The following is a 16,473-nucleotide window of genomic DNA, read 5'->3' on the forward strand; positions in this document are numbered from 1 at the left end:
GCAACTTGATAACCACTGGATCATATCATTGGTCCAAATGTCCACAACACATACATCAGAATATCACACACCAGCAGTTGAGCCACCACCAGAGATGATTTTAAGCTCCAGGTGGTCACAGGACATAGCCCTGACAAGCTAAAACAGGGCAACAGGTCTGTGTTAGGAGTTACCTTTACGGAATCTAGAAGAGGCCCCATAATAAAGGTTACCTAGACAGGTCAAAGGGCATGAAAGGAGACAAGGAGAGTAAAGGACGGAGCTCTGCCATTACCAGCAGGGAACGCTGTCCTCTCTGAGCCTCACTCGCCCACGTGTACAATGCAAACAATAACGGCATCTCCCTTTTGGACACGCAATGAGAAAGTGCTGGTAAAGCACCATCCCACAGTGAGTACTATTACTGCTTATCACCATCATCGTTATTACTATTATCATTAAGCATCAACGGACCATTATCAACTTTTCCACCAGCGGTTTCTATAAGAGTGAGAATCTAATGGAAAACTATGAATTAAAAGAAGTCCCAAATCAATTGATGGAGGCAGAAACAGCCCGCAAACACTTACCATATATGGGCACACTTGAGAACCGGGTCCAAAAATCAATTCACATTGCTTATTCACGTTGTAAAGGAGGCCTGGCTGTTGGGGAGGCAATGGGTAGGGTCTGGATTCAGGTTCGTTAAGCAAACACTCGCCGTAACCAGTGCTATGGAAAGCAAAACAATACAGATGGTGAGAGCAGTGGATGAGATGCGACTTGTCAGTGCCTCCAGATGAAAGTGAACGGCCATCCTGCCAGCTGAATGGTACAGAGAATAGTTCCTTTCTTCTAGTTGTTTTATTCCTTCTATCCAAGGTTAAATCTAGAAGCTGAAGTTATATTTTTGGTGTATACTTGTTTGGTTATGGACCGATTGGTTATACATACATATAGCTAGTAGGATACATGTATCTGTTACAGCATTTATCACATTTTGTGGCAATTATCCTTTTTATTTATTTTTTACCATCTTCCCCAATAGACTGTAAGCTTCTTAGGGGCAAAGATAGTGTCCTTTTCATTTAAGCCTGGGGCTCTGTCCACAGCAACAGATGTTTAGTAAATGTTTGCTGAACAGATGAGTGGGTGAATCAATAACTATACCAAGAAACACCTTAGGCCACCTGTTTAAAGAGAAAAACAGCAACTCTCCAGTTCTTTGACTTTTCTACAAACATTTCTTCTGGAAAATTCACACCCAGTGAGTTCTGATTAATAAAGCCTCCTCTTCCCTGTGGTTGCAGAAATATACACCCAGTGACCTTAGGACAATCACTTAACCTTTCGTACTTCTGGGAGAGAAAAGCAATAAATCTGTGACACAGGGATATTGTATAATGTAATTGGATCTTTGAGCAGCCTGGCAGGGAGCTTAAAAAACAAAACAAGAAAAGAGAGGAGGGAGGGATGGAGAGAGAGAGAGAGAGACAGAGAGAGAGAGAGAAAATGAATGTTCTCAATTCAAAAACATGGAGGGCTGCTGAAATTTTCATCCATCCAGATAATCTTGTTTGGGATGGCCTCACTACCCTACTCCTTTCCAAGCCCAAATCACTAAGTTAAAAGCCCATAAATATTTGTGGGTTTCCTTCAGCATATAATCACTTTCATGGTCCCTACCCCAACACCTGCACAGATTTCTTATCTTTCCCCCAAAATAAAGCAACATTTACATATTCTCTTTAAGATCCCAACCTTCTCTTTAGCTCAGTCTGTAATCTTCTAAACTCTGGCAAGGATGTGAACGGCACAGATGTCAGAAAGTATTTTTTTTTCCCCTCCTCCAAGGAATGTCAACAAAAATAACAACTCAAAAGGAATGCTTGACTCTACATTTTCTTTCCCACAATTAGTTCACTATGTTGAGGCCAGACAGCAGAAGTTTGTGCTAAAAGAAAGTCCGAGCCTTACTCTAAAAATTCAGTGATGTATCTTCGACTACACTTTGACCACATCCAGGGGTTGGTGTAGAAATTCAGTGTCGGAGCCATGACGTACTGGGGACTCTTTACTCCTTCTTCTTTGCACTTATTGTTGTCATCATGAGGCATATTAAACCTAAAGCCAACAAGACAAGGGTAAGAATGTCAATGAACCAAGCTGTTAGAATTGCCTTCAAGAATGTGCCTGTCTGAAAAAGTTGAGAACCATGTGATTTCACTGATATGTGGGATATAAAACTGAAAACAACAAAGGAGCAAGACATACAAATACAGAAACAAAAACTCATAGACACAGACAATAGTTTAGTGGTTACAAGAGAGTAAGGGGGATGGGGGGTGATAGATGATGGTAAACGGGGTCTAATATATGGCGATGGAAAGAGAACTGACTCTGGGTGGTGAACACACAATGTGAGATATAGATGATGTAATACAGAATTGTACACCTGAAACTATGTAACTTTACTAACAACTGTCACCCCAATAAACTTTAATTAGTAATAATAATAATAAAAAAGAATGCACCTGTCTAAGAAAAAAAGTTTAACTGACTTCTACATTGTGGACAAGAACCTGAATCCTGGGGAGCAGAATAAAACCTACTAGACAAAGATGAAGTATAAATAAAACTAAATTTCTACCCAATTTAGTACAAAGCGCCATTAATGTATTTAAAAAAAGATGTGGATTGGGCCATTATTTGGTTGAAGAGTATTTTTTGCAATTGCAGAGGCTCTGAACATGCTGTAGTTGGTGCTAGAATACAGTAGTTGGAATTCCTAATAAGCAGTTAAAGGCCAATTTATACAGTCACGGATTTAGCAGGTTATGATAACGTTGTGAATATAGAGTCAGTCAAATGTCAAACTTGAAGCCAAACGCTTCCTAATAAGAGGCTCACTGTGAGTCTTGGCATCTCCTCCTTTTCAGGTCAGGTTGACAAATGACATAACCATGCAGGTATATCACGGGAAAGGTATGCAAAGTTCATGCGCCATAAAACCCACGAAGGAAGGCTGCAAGCATGGAAACCAGACCCATGCCAATTCAACTGGCTTAACTCAAAGATGGCAAGTAGAGTCATGCTTCATGCCAATGCCAAGTGACTGGTACTGGCTTCCTGAAAATGTGGGCACAAAAGGATTCTTAAACTAATCCAGGTCCCCCCACCCCCAGGCCCCCAGAGAAGACTGTGATGGAGTGCCAATGTTCTCTTGGGCCTGGGAGGGAACTCAGCAGCGACATTAACACATATTTGCCATTCTTGGCTTAGCCAGAGGAAGTGGGGGGGAAAAAATGATAGGAAGCATTTCTCAATCCAGAAATATCCATTCTCAGCTTAAGCAATTATCCATTGGGTAACAGACTCAGAGGGGCCATCCTCTCTGGATGACTTTCCCCAATCACAAAATAGATGCATATAATTAATTTGGAATTTAGGGAGGAATTTCCTCCACTAATTCATCTTGAAACATGGCAATAAGCGAGTCAGACAGAAATGTGCAGCCTTACTTTATATAAAAGTAAAAGCTGGGATAAAAGTCTGTGAAGTCTATTCCATTAATTTCTCTTGTGTTTGGTTTTCGTTTTCTTTTAAAAATGTGGGCAGTGCAAAAATTGCCAGGTGAAATAACTGCCTGGTGGAAATTGTGAGATGGAAAAACTCGAATTGTCTTGGTTGAAATTAAAAGTAGTTCTGAATGCTTAAGAATCCATTTGCTTAAAAGAATGATTGCCCAGGTTTCTAGTTTCCAGCTGTATAGTCAGTATGCTACCTATATCAAAACCCCAACACAAACAAAACATTCAAATCTTAGTTTAATTGTTTGTTTCACTGTGGTGCAAAACTCTCTACCTCCACCATGACTTGACAAAAATCCAGTTTATTTCACATGCAAACAAAAAACTTCTTTTCATTTCAATGTCAGGCACATCTGCTCATAGCAGGGGCGAAATAATAATAAACATTCATTAGCACTTACTAAACAATAATAACCAAAACTTTTTTAGCATTCACAGCACACCAGGCAGTATGTTAAATGTGTTAGATGCTTTATTTCACTTAATTACCCATTTGATCCAATGAGTACTGTTACTATCCATGGTTTACAGATAAGGAAACTGAGTATTAGCAGTTTAATTACTTGATTGTGGTCACAAGGCTACTAAGATGGGGGAGCTGGTTTTGGAAGCCACTTCTGTCTGATTCTAAAATCTCTTGTTTTGGAATATATGTATATTTCATATATATGTCTCCTGTCAGACAAGTTGTGGAGGATTTTTTCAGGAACACTGTGCAAAGATTTCCATATCCAGTAGACTCAATTACCTCCCAAATTAGTCCTAACTCTTAGATTCTGTGTGTCTATGAAGTTGGTACGAGAAGGTAGCAGCATCCAATGATGCTCAACAGATACAAGATGAATTGCTTTTTTCCAACAGTTCTTGGGTTTTATATCATCAGAAAGCCATGACTGTAACAACATTTAATTTTTAAAAGGTGTCTTAGAAACTACGTGGATTTTCACTTTCCTTAAAATATCTGAGCAAACCTAACTACCCTGTTTCTAGAAAATAAGACCTAGCCGGACAATCAACTCTAATGTGTCTTTTGGAGCAAAAATTAATGTAAGACCCGGTATTTATTACATTATATTACATTGTATTGTATTGTATTATATTAATTAGACCTGGTCTTATATTATGGTAAATTAGACTGGGTCTTATATTAATTTTTGCTCCAAAAGACACATTAGAGCTGATTGTCCAGCTAGGTCTTATTTTCAGGGAAACAAGGTATATGAGAAAAAGCATCAAAACAAAAACAATTCATTAATTGGTTAGGAATGTACTTTTTGTTTAACAACTCATACCTTTCACCAATTATTTCACTTTTCATTTCCTGATACTCTTGAGATGGGGTATGTATGTATTATCCCCACCTTACAGGTAGGGAAAGAGCATACATTTTCCTCACATCAAAGAGAATGTAAAAAAATTCAGTCCAAAACTTGGGTATCTGGCTCCCAGCTGATTTCTATCTTAGAGCTGGTACCCCAGCGTCATTTGCTGGTACCCCAGCATTAGCTACTAGACTTAGGACAATTTAATATTGCTAAGTTCAACACAGAGAAGCAATACTATCTACCTACGGGGATAATAAAGATTAAGGGAGATAATATAAATGAAAGCTCCAACCACATGGTGTGTGTGTGTGTGTGTGTGTGTGTGTGTGTGTGTGTGTGATGTTTGTTAATTATGCATTGAGGTTTCTCTATAGTTGAAAATATTTTGTTTTTGCTACTCAAAATTCTCACTTTCCTTAAAATGTCAACTTTACGAACTGGCTATCTAAAAAAAGTTTCTAAGCTCATGTTGGAAAGAAATTAATAGGAAATTAACTAAGCTTCTTTAAATAGTATACTTTTGTTAGCCATATATTAATTAGGGGGGAATATTAATCTGTAAATCACACCAACGTCTGCCCTTTGAATAGATTCCTATCTCTGTAACTTTTCCTATTCCATTTCCTGGGACAGGAATAGCTGCCCTGTTGAAATGCTACCCTATTCTTTATGGTCAAATCTACTCTCTAATTTGAAGTTTGAAAGGAATTTACTAAAGTTTATGCAAAACAAACAAAAATCCCTAAAAGATTCTGTTAAAACAAGTGTGAGAAAACTGAGTTAGACAAAACCAACAGGTTAATACAGAACTTGTCAGAGCCTTTACTTTATACCGTCTAACCTCCTAACTCCAAGCAGGGTAGACTAGGAAAACATGTTTTAAAATCACCTGACTACGAAACTCCTTTTTTATTTTTCACAGATCATTCTTTTAGAATGAGTGTTAAAGCTCTTGTGCTTTGGGAAACACTGGTGGCATCAGTAGCTTTCAAACAACGTTCCAAGAAATCCTTGAGTTTCATGAAAGCATTTCAGAAACAAAAGGACCGAGAAGAAGCTGACTAAGCAGGACTCTGGCCCAACACAACTGCTTAACAGAAAGCCAAGCCTTTTTTGTGCTCTAAATATTGGACATCTGACAATATTCCTTTGGAGAAAAGAAAAGGGGTGTGCTTTTAAAATATGCTTGAGAGGTACTAGTTTTAAAATATACTCGTTACGTGTTGAAGTGAATTGGAGAGATCGCTATATATGCATCTTGCTTTATGCGTAGCACAGAGCACTGTACTATAGGTACCTTAAAAAACTGGTGAATGAGAGAGCACTGTACTATAGGTACCTTAAAAAACTGGTGAATGGTGATTGCTTAATATATGATTTTAGTTACAAAGTTCACCTCTGACATGCAAAATGCTATACAACTATATTATATGAGTGACAGCTTCTGAGAAAATTATTTCAGAAAGATACAGTATAAGTAACTTAATCATTCTGGAAAGAAAAAAATGCAGATCAAAAATCAGAATAATTTCTAGCAAATTTACACTGTTTTGTCGTGTGTTCTAACCATGCTTTGTCTCTAAAGAACAAAGAGGAAAAGCCAATTTCAGAATGACCACGTAATAGTGACCAAAATTAGTAAATGCTTCCTTTGCTCTACCTTTATTCATTCTCTTCCCTGAAAGAGGGATATCTCTGATCCTCGAGGCTAAGTGTCTGAATTATAGACTTGTATAACTAGAATCAGGAATGACCGGGGTTTGTGAAAAGCTTGTGAGCCGGGGCAATGATGGCGGACCCTCCTAGACAAAGAGGTTAAATCAGAAAAGCTCTAGCTGCTGTACCCGCTGCTTCAGTGGACAGGTTGGAAAGGACCCCTTCCTCTGATTCCCAGTAGGAAAGGAGAATACTAGACTTTGCATAGAAAACATGTACATCGCAACCAAATACACATGTGCTATGACCAAAGAGGGTGTGCTGTATTTACCTAACTTCCTGAAATCAAAGTCATTTCTCCCAATTAGATTCAAAGCTCTTCAACCCTGCAAACTCTACTATGACTCGGGAAGTATATCCACCTTCTATAGTCAAGTAAATGCTCACGGTTGTGCAGGAAGGAAAGTTTTGGGTCACTCTGAATTAAATGCAAATATGGAAAGGATACATACACATGACCTAGTTCATGGGCAATTGTAAAAGCCGTGCTCAGTCCACTATCTTCACTAATAGAACAGCTTCTGTATGGGTCACAAATGGTTCCCAGTTCGGCAAGACCTATTAGAAGGAAAAGAACAAGGATTTACTTGCAAAAGCAATTGTGGCCTGGAATAAAAACATGCAGTCAAGTGTTGTAGGCACAGAGGACACACACGGCAGACTCACCTAAGGTGTCACATTTGTCATGAGCTCTGCAGATGTCCTGTCTGAAAGCAAAGCAGACTTAGGGCCTTGACAACACCGAAGAGGAAATGTCAATACAAGTAAACACTTGAGAGTCTTCTAGGAATTCACAACAGCACCCACTTTAAGGAAGGGGGTTACAAAAAGCAAACTAACAAGGCTGGGGTTTTGCAACTCAAAAACAGTTTGGGAACCATTGATTTAAGGATAAAAAGCTACACCGAAAGGTCTTCTTCTGCCTCGGGGGTAGGCACAGAGCAAGCAGAAACCTCTCCAACCAGGAGTTTTCCTCATACCTTGGAGGAAGTGATTCTAGTTTCTTAGCAAACATTCCTGAGAAGGCTCTTAAGGCCTTTCACTTCTGTTGAAGAGTGCGTGCTTGTGACCATATCCGAGCTGAGTGACAAGCGGCACAACTAAAGCAGCATACCTCTTTGTTGCACTGTACAGCTTTTTAAATATTTTTGAGCTAGTAGCTACCATTTAAAAACTGGCAGGTTTCATGTAAAAGAAAAATCCACACCTCTGACTTTTTGCAAAATCACAACAGCTGGCCACACTGGACTCATCCTGCATGTTAGCAACCTGCCCAATCTGAAGAGCAGCTGCCCCCGCTATAAGGGCATTTCCTTTCAGGCCCACCTAACTCTTTCACTGCCTACTTGGCACCTAGTGGTTAGTGATTCTCAACCAGGAGTGATGCTGAGTTCCCCTCTCCCCACCCCACAGAGGGCACTTGGCAACCTATGCGGTCTGAAGACATTGCTGATTGTCACAACTGAGATGGGGGATACTGCTGGCATGTAGTGGGTGGTAGAGACCAAGGATGCTGCTAAATGTCCTGCAGTGCATAGCACAACCCCCCGACAGAGAATTATCTGGTCCAAAATGTCAATAGTGCTGAGGTTGAAAACCCTTGTACGGGGGGCTGGCTACCAGCAATATTCAACCTCATTCCATCAACTTGACTGGAAACAAAGATTTGAAGAATAAGGAATTCAGATACCTTGTTACAAGAACAGCAGTATCATGATGGATTCCACCTGGATAGTTCTTTGAATGCTGCCACTGGCAAAAGTTTCTTAATGTTGTCTGGGCATTAAAAGATATGGAAGGTCCTTCCTAAATACAGAAAAGAATTATGATTGGTTCAACGTACCAATACCAATTAGAAATGCCATTTCAGATATGGATAGAAGAAAGAAGAAAAAAAACTTTATTACCTGTTCATTATGAATCACAACTAAGTTCACAATAACAATATTAATTAAATTTCCAATACTTGGGTCTTTATAGATAGAGGCTACCTGTAACCGAGATAAATTTTTCAAAGTTAATTGTGAACTCTGTGTAAGCAATAAGCAATTCACTTCTTACGTGGAGACTCCACCTCTTTTTACATTTCATGCAACATACTCATTTTTCAGTTTTGAATTTTCATTCATTCAACACACATTTATTAAAAGTCATTTACAAACATTTATTGTAAAATTCAAAGATGGAAGTTTCAAATAATAATAAATTCTAACAAATTTAAATTTTAAAGTGTTTTCTTTGGAAATTGCATAGCAACTCAACATTCCTCTATGCCAACATACTGGATATTAATTTTTGGTCAAGCTCTTTCGTCCCGGATTGCCAAATTAGGGACTCTCACATCGACCATACCCTTGCTACTCCTGCTGTTCTTCATGTTTACCACCCATATGTGTTCTCCATCACCTGGTAACCTATTTTTCCCCCATTATTATTGTTAATTATGAGAGTTAACATTCATTGAATGTTTAGTGTGGACTAGATTTGCTGAAAATTGCATATGCGTTTGCATTTAATTCTATAGCAAAACTCTGGGCTAGGTTATTATTCTAATCTCTGCTCAAGAAATGAGGAAAATAAGGCTCAGAGAAATTAAGTAACTCATCCAAGACTATGCAGTGGTAAGTAGCAGAGCCAGAACTCTCAACTACATCAATTTGACCCAAAATCCATGCTCGCAATTGAAATTCTTATGACAGGTCAGAATTTATGGGGTGAAAATGGAGCAGAGTCTGTGCAAGGTCTGATTAGGTTTTTCTTTCTCTGCTCCAGGACAGGAGAGGGCTGGGGCATATGGAACATGGGACTGAGCATGGAAAACGGGTTAAGGGGTGGGTGGAGGGGAGGCAGGTTGGGGCTGGGGTGGAGAGCATGGGGGACTGGTTCACAGCTGTGTGGGGAAAGACAAGGAGAACCACAGGCCAGGGAGAGGGAAGAAGAAACTCTAAAGCAATGTTTCCAAATATGATTGCTTTTCATATTCATTTGTGGAATATATAAAAAGTCGATTCCTGTTCAAATAAATTAGAGTCAATCCATTAAAGGGAATGTTGTGCTGAGGTTTAAAATGAATGAGGGCACGATCATAGGGGCTGCCATAGAGAACAATCTCTAATATTTTAAGCAAAAAGCAATGTGGAAAACAGTATAGGGCAATGTTCCATTTCTGTTTGAAAAAAGAGTTGTACATGCATACATATATGCTTAAGAAATGTCCAGAGTTGTGCTGTCCAATATGGCAGCCACTTGCCATATGAGGTCACTGAGCACTTGAAATGTGGCTAGTCCAAACTGAGATGTGCTGTGAGCATAAAATACATACTAGATTTTGAAGACAGTATAAAAAAATTAAAATATTTCAGTAATTTTTGAAATATTTGGATATAAAATAAAACGCATTATTAAAATTAATTTTACCTATTTGTTTTATTTCATGTGGCTAGTAGAAAATTTTAAATTACATATGTGGTTTACGTTACATCTCTATTGGGCAGAGCTTCTTAGAAACATATGCAAAGCAACTTTTAATAGTGGTGCCTCTGGGAAGGGGCCTGTGAGATTGGTAGGAAAGGACATTTATTTTTCATCAATTGTCTTTTGTTATGTTTGATTTTTTTCATTATGCAAATATATTGTTTTTTCAATTCAAAATGGGAATAGAAAAAAAATAGAGATTTCTAGGCCTCACCCCAAGGCTAATTAGAATCCTGGGGAAGAGGATAGAGGTAGGCAGCAGCATTTTATGAAGCTCCATGGGTGATTCTGGTTCACAACCAGCATCCAAGCCTTACTGGAGACCCATCCTTCACTCTGCAAGCTCATGTGTCAGACAAAGAACACTGGTTTTGGGAACTGGACATGCTAAAGGTCACGTGTAGTTTCTAAGCCATTTGCTATCTTTACATGGCCATTGGCAAGTGACCTAACTCCTCTGAGGCTCAGTTTTCTTATCTATAAAATGGGGGTGATAATCATATCTAGCAGAGTTGCCAGGAGGCTTAGAAATGATGCCTTTTCAGTAAAAAGCACATTGTCTAACACAGAATAAACACTCAATATTGATAATCATTACTGCCACCATAAAAAGGCAACCAAAGTATAATCTTATTTTCTCTTCAGTTACTTGCCTGAGTCATTGATAGTCCAACCCAGAATGATCTACCAAAGCACTGCCTGGAAACCCATTCCCCAATGGCACATTTAGGGACCTCATAAATCATCTTCTTTTTAGTGTACTTACAATTGACATTAAAGTTAAAATATAGTGTTGAAGGTTTGCTCCATGGTATAAAACCATTTTTTTGTCTGCCACCACCATCACTTCTACAAACCGTGGATAGGATAAAAAACGTTTTGTTCTTCTGTGGGTCCTCTTTTCTCTTGTGCTGTCCGTCTTGTTACCATAGGCGGAAAGCGTCTTTGTGGCTAGGCTGCTTTTTAAGACGGCCACATCGTCAGCCAGGCTACTCCTTTTTCCCCATTTCGTTGTTCTCATTTTCCTCTTGTCTTTATTGTGACTATTTTTGTGTTCTGTAACAAATCAGACGGCATGCATTACATTTCAAGTCACATCTATTTCATATTAAGAATTGAATTTGACACATTTTACAATGATGCCTCTGTAGTCAAATTACATACAAAATCAAGTTCTACACACTGTGGATTCTACATGTGAACCACACTCTGCACTTGACTAAATGACTGAGGACTTGAAATTAGCTGCCCTGGAAGTTTCCGTAAATGCTCACTTAAGGTATTAGAAAATCAGACCTGTTTTTAAGAGCAACAAATGCAAGTGACTCATTTCACTTGGTAACAAAAGTCTTGCTGGGATTTCAGCAGTTTCCATTCATTATTCTTTGCCATGGATACAGCAAGGGCCAAAAGTAGCTACAGAGATCCAGAGAATAGAAATGCAGATGTTTCGTATACACCACTTCTGATATTCAATGTGATACAATAAAAAGAAGTCTGAGAGGTGGGTAGGCTAATAGACAATACACAGGAACTAGAGAAAGTGCACGACAAGTGAGACATTATTATTCTATTACTGTGTTTGATCATTGTAATATGCAAAATGATCTATAAGAATAGAATCACTGCTATTCAATGCCTCTGAATTTTTTAAATTAACTTATTTCAGGGCTCAGTTAAGGAAGTGGATTAAACTCAAAGTATAAACAGGCAGTTGGGACTATGATGCATAATGGCAGATTAGCTCCACTCCCTTCCAACTCTTGCCTAGCCCTCTGGGATTCTACACAATCTTGCCGTTCCAAGTATGATCCTTGGACCAGTAGCACTGGCAACCCTTGGAAATTTAGAAATGCAGACTCTCTGGCCCCACGGCAGAACTGATGAATCAGCATCTACATTTTAACAAGATCTCCAGGTGATTCACATTTATGTTAATGTTTTGAGACACACTAGTCTCAAACTTGGCTTGAAACTATTGCTAGTGAGAATATACAACTTTAAACCATCAATCACACAATAAACAGAATAAGCATGAAAATGCCTGCCAAAATCCACTTTAAGTAAAAACATAATTTAATCAGTTATCTTGCCTATCAGTTCATAAATGTGCTTTAAAACTTTAACGTATGGGGGAGGAAGAAACTTTCCTCTATTCTTCTAGGTTCTTCTGGCTGGTTTAATAATTAAATCAACATGAGACAGACTAACAGGAGAAAATAGCCAAATTCAATTACATACGTATGTATGGGAACCTCAAATACATGAGAGAGTCTGAGGTACCACCCCTCCCCCCCCTTCCCCACATAAATGAGAGATTCAGAGACAGAAATATTTTTGCTTAGGGCTGGAGATGGGGTGGGGACATGGGGATTGATAGCTAAAGGGTACAGGGTTTCTTTTTCAAATGATAAAAAAATGTTCTAAAATTGACTCTGATGATGGTTTCACATATCTGTGAATACACTAAAAGCCATTGAATTGGACATTTTAAATGGATGTACAGTAAGGTATGAGAATTATATCTCAATAAAGCTGTTTTAAAAAGAATATATGTCACTTAGTTTGTGAAAAGTAAATAATCCTCACTTAATGTCTCCTGTAAATATTTTGATTTATGGGATTTATTTAGAGAAAAGTATACCTACCCTGAGAAAAACACTGAAGAAACACTATAGAATTCACTCTTTTTGACCACTAAGGGGGGAAAAAACATAGTCTTAGAGAATCATCAGAAGGAACTTGGGCATAGGAAAAGCAAAGGATGAATTAAGGCACTAACTGATAATAAGGAACACTTATTTAAATTAAAAAATTGAAAAGAATTAAGGCTTTAATAATGAAAAGGCTGCAATTTCTAATAGAGAATAACCCATGTAAATTCTAACACACCTGGAAGACATTTCATTAACAAGTAACCTGTGCCTCCAATAAATAATTCAGTATACTTTATGTGACATGAAAATGCAGGAATAAAATTATTTCTTTAGAATTGAAAACATCTTCTAATACATAATACTTCTCTGTCTTTTACCCCTCTGACCTTTTATCCTAATGGGTTCGAATCATATTTATTGACCTAATTAGCCCAACTAATTTCTACCACATTCATCATTTTAGCAAGCAATTTTATATTTAGCATTAAAAATAGTATGAGTTTCAAAAATAAAACAAAAAGCCAACCTACTGAATGGGAGAAGATATTCACCAATGATACATCTGATAAAGGGTTAATATTCAAAATGTATAAAGAACTCATGCAACTCAACACCAAAAAAACTATCCAGTTAAAAAATGGGCAGAGGAACCGAATAGATATTTTCCGAAGAAGACATACAGATGGCCAATAGACATATGAAAAGATGCTCAATGTCACTAATCATCAGAGAAATGCAAATTAAAATGAGGTATCACTTCATACATGTCACAAAGGTTATCACCAATAAATCAACAAACAACAAAATATGGCGCGGATGTGGAGAAAAGGGAACCCTCATGAGCTGTTGATGGGATTGCAAATTGGTGCAGCCACTATGGAAAACAGTTTAGAGGTTCGTCAAAAAATTAAAAAGAGAACTATCTTATGATCCAGCGATTCCACTTCTGGGTATTCACCTGAAGAAATCCAAAACGCTAATTCAAAAAGATCTATGCAATCCCTATGTTCCTTGCAGCACTATTTACAATAGCCAAGACATGGCAACAATCCAACTGCCCATTAATAGATGTCTGGATAAAGAAGATGTGATACATATATACAATAGAATATTACTTGGCCATAAAAAAGAATAAAATCTTGCCATCTGCAACAGCATGGATGGACCTACAGGGTATTATGCTAAGTAAAATAAATCACACAGAAAAGACAAATACCATATGATTTCACTTATATGTGGAATCTAAAGAACAAAATAAATGAACAAGCAAAACAGAAACAGATTCATAGATACAGAGAACAAATTGATGGCTGCCAAATAGGAGGGGGGTTGGCGGACAGGGTGTAAAAGGTGAAGAGATTAAGAAGTACAAATTGGTTGTTATGAAATAGTCAATGGGATATAAAGTACAGCATAGGGACTATAGTTAATAATATTGTAATAACTATGTATAGTGTCTGGTGGGTACTAAGCTATTTGGGGAGATCATTTCATAAATTATATAAATGTCTAACTACTATGCTAGACACCTGAAACTAATATAAAACAATATTGAATGTCAACTGTAATTGAAAATGTTAAAAATCTTAAAAATAGTATGAGCTTTAAGGATTCAAGTATTCACTATGACTACAAACACATGAACATTTTTACTGAGAATCGAAAAAAACAGACATTATAACATGTATAACCTACTCAACTCTCTTGCCTTTGAACAGAAATTGTTAATAACAGAGAGTTATTTTTACCAAGTGACACACACTATTAGGATAAAAAGAAAGTCATCCACAGTTCTCTTTAATGACCTGTTAGCCTAATGGAATGGAGGCTCGTGTTCAAATTTGCAATGCCACTTTACTAATAGTTTTATTAGCATGGGCTACATAATGAAATTTCATTCTTGTGGAAAGTACAGGACAAAGAGTCTGCATTTTTTTTTCCCCCCATACATTTATTATTATTTTTTTACTGCAATATAATTTACATACCATAAAATTCACACTTTCAAAGTGTACAATTCAGTAGTTTTTACTATATTCACAGAGTTGTGCAATCATCACCATTATTTAATTTCAGAGTATTTTCATTGTCCCCAAAAGAATCCTGTACCTATTAGCAGTCACTCCCCATTCCCTCGCTCCCCCCAGCATCTGGCAATCACTAAACTATGTTTTGTCCCTATAGATTTGCCTATTCTGGCATTTTATACAAATGGAGTTATACAATATGTGGCTTTGTGTGTCTAGCTTCTCTCACTTAGCATATTTTCAAGGTTCATCCATGTTGTATAGTATGTGTCAGTATTCCATTACTTTTTATTGCCAAATAATATTCCTCTGTATTGATATATCATTTTGTTTATCCACTCATCAATTGGTGGGCATTTGGGTCTAACCACTCAATTGAATGATTCTTTCATGAACATGTGTGTGTGTGTTTGTGTCACCATATTTACATTTCTCGTGGGTAGATATCTAGGAGTAGAACCCCTGGGTCACATGGTAACTCTATGTTTAACATTTTGAGGAACTGCCACATTGTTTTCCAAAGTGGCTGCACCACTTTCATGCCTTTTCTTGAAGTTCAAATGTGACACTCAGAAATAGAAAATCATTTTTTATGGTTATTTTAAAAATTTCTCAATAACTAATCATGCTTACTTAACTAAACAGCTTATGAGCAACCTGGCCTACTTCAAATCTTAGAATAGCAAGTTGAACCAAAGAAGATATATAGATGGCAAATAAGCATATAAAAATATGTTCCACATTATATCTCACCAAGGAAATACAAATTAAAACAACAATGATGTACTGGCCAAAATCCAGAACACTAACACCATCAAATGCATGCAAGGACGCGGAGCGCCAGGAACTCTCACACGTTGCTGGTGGGGATGCAAAGCGGTGCAGCCACTTTGGAAGACAGGTGGGTGATTCTTACAAAACTAAACATATTCTTAATGTACGATCTGGCAAACGAGTTCCTCGGTATTTACTCAAAGAAGCTGAAAGTTTATGTCCACTCAAAAACTTGCACATGGATATTTATGGCAGCTTTATTCATAATTGCTAACAGTTGGAAGCAACCAGCATGTCCTTCAGTAGGAGAATTTATAAGTCAACTGTGATACATCCAGACAATGGAATATGATTTAGCGCTGAAAATAAATGAGCTAGCAAGCCACAAAAAGGTTTGGAGGAATTTAAATGCACATGACTAAGTGAAAGAAGCCAATCAGGAAAGGCTACATACTATGTGATTCCAACTATAGGACGTTCTGGAAAAGGCAAAACTATGGAGACAGTAAAATATCAGTGGTTGACAGGGATTGGGGCTAGGGAGGGATATGTAGGCAGAGCATTCAGAGGATTCTTAGGGCGCTGAAAATACTCTGTACGATACTATACTGAGGGATACATCACTAGGCATTTGTCCAAGCCACAGAATATACAACATCAAGAGGGAACCATAACATAAATCAGGACTTTGGGCGACCATCATGCGCCAGTGTACATTCATCAGTTATAACACATGCATCACTCTGGTGAAGGATGCTGACCGTGGGGGAGGCTGTGCATGTGTGGGGACAGGGGACATATAGGAAATCTCTGTACCTTCCTCTCAATTTTGCTGTAAACCAAAAACTGCCCTAAAAAATGAGACAATAAAAATATAGCATACAATACCGCTAAGAATCAAATACATATTTGCATTCAGAAAAAAGTGTAA

General features: G+C 37.8%; 1 protein-coding gene across 2 annotated transcripts in view; it reads right to left on the reverse strand.

The window, feature by feature from the left end:
* Positions 1-16,473, reverse strand: part of ADAMTS9 (ADAM metallopeptidase with thrombospondin type 1 motif 9) — a 161,860-nt gene that overhangs the window by 122,116 nt on the left and 23,271 nt on the right. For both annotated transcript variants that reach the window (XM_074313243.1, XM_074313242.1), the window contains exons 4-10: positions 10,851-11,140; positions 8,518-8,601; positions 8,301-8,416; positions 7,277-7,317; positions 7,063-7,168; positions 1,957-2,103; positions 570-711 (exon numbers count right to left, since the gene is read on the reverse strand). In XM_074313243.1, the coding sequence (XP_074169344.1) occupies positions 570-711; positions 1,957-2,103; positions 7,063-7,168; positions 7,277-7,317; positions 8,301-8,416; positions 8,518-8,601; positions 10,851-11,140 (926 nt within the window). The remainder of the gene's footprint in view (positions 1-569; positions 712-1,956; positions 2,104-7,062; positions 7,169-7,276; positions 7,318-8,300; positions 8,417-8,517; positions 8,602-10,850; positions 11,141-16,473) is intronic.

Source organism: Rhinolophus sinicus, linkage group LG10, assembly GCF_036562045.2.
Source record: "Rhinolophus sinicus isolate RSC01 linkage group LG10, ASM3656204v1, whole genome shotgun sequence".
Classification (NCBI taxonomy): Eukaryota; Metazoa; Chordata; class Mammalia; order Chiroptera; family Rhinolophidae; genus Rhinolophus; species Rhinolophus sinicus.